Raw genomic sequence first — 3091 nt, forward strand, 5'->3', positions numbered from 1 at the left:
ATAATATTCACACTTTTTTTATCCAAGAATGAATAATAATTTAATGAATATACGAATTAATATAAAAATAATATTAATCAACTTTTCATTTGGATTTTCGAAAATCAAGGGACGAAAGATATATGATATTTAAAAACTGACTGCAAAGGACAAATATAACCGCCGAATATTGTTGTATAATGGCACTTGTTGAAGTTTGTGGCGTTACTCCTAATTTCTTAGATAAGTCAATATATGAAGAAAAATGTGTTGCAGAACAGTTATTAGAGTTGGACAAAAAATTTTTTTCATATCACACAAAAATTTCATTACCTCCCTTTTCAGATGTAAGTTTAAACTTTAATGCTTCGACTTAGTACTAATACTATCATTAATATCTTATGAGCAGTAATTCTGGTATCACTACCACTAGTAGTGTTACTTATTGTCACTATTATTCGTAGTAATAATAAATGAATTTGAGTGCACTTATAAGTGCTTGTTGCCCGCATCTCCACAAATAACAATTTAAAGTTTATCACAATTTTTATTTCCTTTTTTTTAACACTTAGATGCTTGAGATTGACAGGCTTTATATTTATATTTGTTATTAAAAGCATTCACCGATGTTGCTTCCAGAATATCATGATTGACTATTTCATTCCATTTATTTACTACTCTTTGTGTATAGAAACTTCATCGTATTTTCTTATTACAATGTTTTTTGTATATTTTTGTGGGTCCCTTGGATTCATTCTAAATTTTTCAGCATATATATATATTTTCAAATCCCTCGCTAATATTAAAGGTTTCAATTATGTCTCCTCTATGTCCCCTCTCCTCCAGTGTAGTTAGATTTAATCTCTTCAGTCACTCTTCATATGCTTTATCATTTAGCTCAGGAACCAGTTTTGTGGCTCTTCTTTGCACTCTTTCCAAGGCATCAGTATTTTTTTCTTTTTAGGTATGGTGATCAAGTTTGTACAGCATACTCCAAATGTGGTCTAACATAGTCTTATATAATATCAAAAATGTCTCGGCATCCAGAAACTCAAAGGAAGATCTTATGATTCCAAGAGTTTGATTGGCCTTCCTAGTAACTTATGAAATATGGCACTGGACTTTCAAGTCTGAAGAATGTAATATCCCTAAATCTTTTTCAGTATCTTTAACAGTTAGCTTAACCCCATTCATACTTATTTCCGAATGCATAACCTTACACTTTTCAATATTAAAATCCAACATCCACTCCTTTGACCAATTTGTTATATCTTGAGATTGGACCTTAATTGCTCAACCTGGGCTTTAGTTCTTAGTGAATTATATATATTTTAGAATCATCAGCAAACATTTTACATGATGATTTGATATTCTTATGTAGATAATTAATGGATATAGCAAACAAGATCGGTCCGAGCACTGTTTCAACTGTTGCTCCTTATAGGGCTGCTCTGTTGAACACCTTCCATTCTCCAAATTCCAGTTCTCTGTTTGAACCCATTGCAATTTGTTTCTTGGTCTTTTTTTCTCTTAAAACCTAATGCATTGGGTATATCCCATCTATCAGACAAAATCCAAACACCGATGTCAATCTAGTCAACCTTCATGGAAAATCATTAAATAATCACTCAAATAAGGGTATGAAGCTGAGTGCTCACACCCACAACGTCTCAGCTTCTACTACCTTTCACTGTCTATAGCCAGTTGTGGGAAGGAAGTTACCCTTAAATTTCTTAAGGTAGAAATGAATTGAAATGAAGTCTTTTAAGATTTCACATTTTTTGTGCCTTTTAAAATTTAATATTTAATATCTTTCTTTAATATTGATTGTAATTCTTTATCTTTGATAACTTCTAAATTTCTTCTAACTATATGGTTATGAAAGATGTCTTTGAAAACACTATTATTACAGTTACAAGGTAAGTTGTAAACTTCTGTTTTATTACTTTCTTCAATGAATTTTTTAGAGTTAAAGAGAAGAGGTCCTATAGACTTATTATATTTAAAACTGACTATCGGTTGAAATGATTTTATGGGAAAAATATCTTCTTGAATACTTTTATGGAACAGGGAAGGTAAATATAAATCATCATAAACTTTATGTTTAAAATTAGTTACAATATCACATTTCTCATTTTTTTCTTCACTGAAGGGAGTATAAGTTTATGATTCCATTTTAATCTAAATTTAATAGGATCTATAATTAATTCTTTAACATGGATATTTTTCAACTCAAAGTTTAACAAATATTTTGACAGATATTTGAGGTTTGCATTTGTTAATTCAAACACTTGTTTTATTAGACATTTCATGAGATTAACAGTTCTGTCAAGTACAGAATACATATTTTTACAAAAACTTTCAAAATCAATCCATTTCTTTCTATTTTTATCTTCACCCCTATTTTTATTTTGTTTATTTCTACAAATACTTATTTGAAATAAATTTCTGATACAGGAATCTTTACTTATTACTTCAGCAGATTTATTATGAAAGTCACGATTTAATCCATAAGGGTAAAGAGTTTTTTCTTTGAGAGTATGATATTCTTCTCTTTCTGATACAGTACTTTTTACATTATTAAATGAATACTTATTAAGATGACTTATATCTATTGAATGAGGAAAACCCTTATTACTTTGCGATCTATGTAGGTTAACCCTTAGATATAAAGGATTAGTTGTTTGTCCTACACATTTAAGTCCACATATACCACAAGTTAATAAATAAATGATATTATCTACTTTACACAGTGGTACATTTTGTCATACATTTTGAAAATCCATGGCTGCCAGACAGGTTAAACATCTGTATCTTTTGTAAGTAAATTTTCTATGTATTGATGTAGCATATTTTAATTAACTGATTAACAGCTAGATAGGCTATTAAACAGTATATGAGGGTAACAGAATATTCTTAAAACAGGAAACAAGAGAAAAGTGCAATAAAATCAACACCTCAACATAATTTTCCTTTAAATAAATAGCTCACAAACTATTGATTACATTAATTATTAACAGGTGATTAAGTCAGCACTGTAAAACAATAATGAGTTAAATATTGCATTATCATTATCAGTTGTGGGAAGGCAGTTACCCTTAAACTCCTTAAA

General features: G+C 29.2%; 1 protein-coding gene across 4 annotated transcripts in view; it reads left to right on the forward strand.

Moving 5' to 3' along the window:
• Nucleotides 1-163: 163 nt before the first annotated feature.
• Nucleotides 164-3091, forward strand: part of LOC106463282 (proteasome subunit beta type-5-like) — a 31906-nt gene continuing 28978 nt past the window's right edge. For 2 of the 4 annotated variants that reach the window (XM_022390727.1, XM_022390726.1), the window contains exon 1: nucleotides 164-326. In XM_022390727.1, coding sequence (XP_022246435.1) covers nucleotides 180-326 — 147 coding nt within the window. In that variant the 5' untranslated portion in view covers nucleotides 164-179. Of the gene's footprint in view, nucleotides 327-2732; nucleotides 2799-3091 lie in introns of all 4 variants that reach the window. The other 2 variants (XR_002611457.1, XR_002611456.1) reach the window with 2 other exon arrangements.

Source organism: Limulus polyphemus, unplaced genomic scaffold (genome assembly GCF_000517525.1).
Source record: "Limulus polyphemus unplaced genomic scaffold, Limulus_polyphemus-2.1.2 Scaffold1368, whole genome shotgun sequence".
NCBI classification, from domain to species: domain Eukaryota; kingdom Metazoa; phylum Arthropoda; class Merostomata; order Xiphosura; family Limulidae; genus Limulus; species Limulus polyphemus.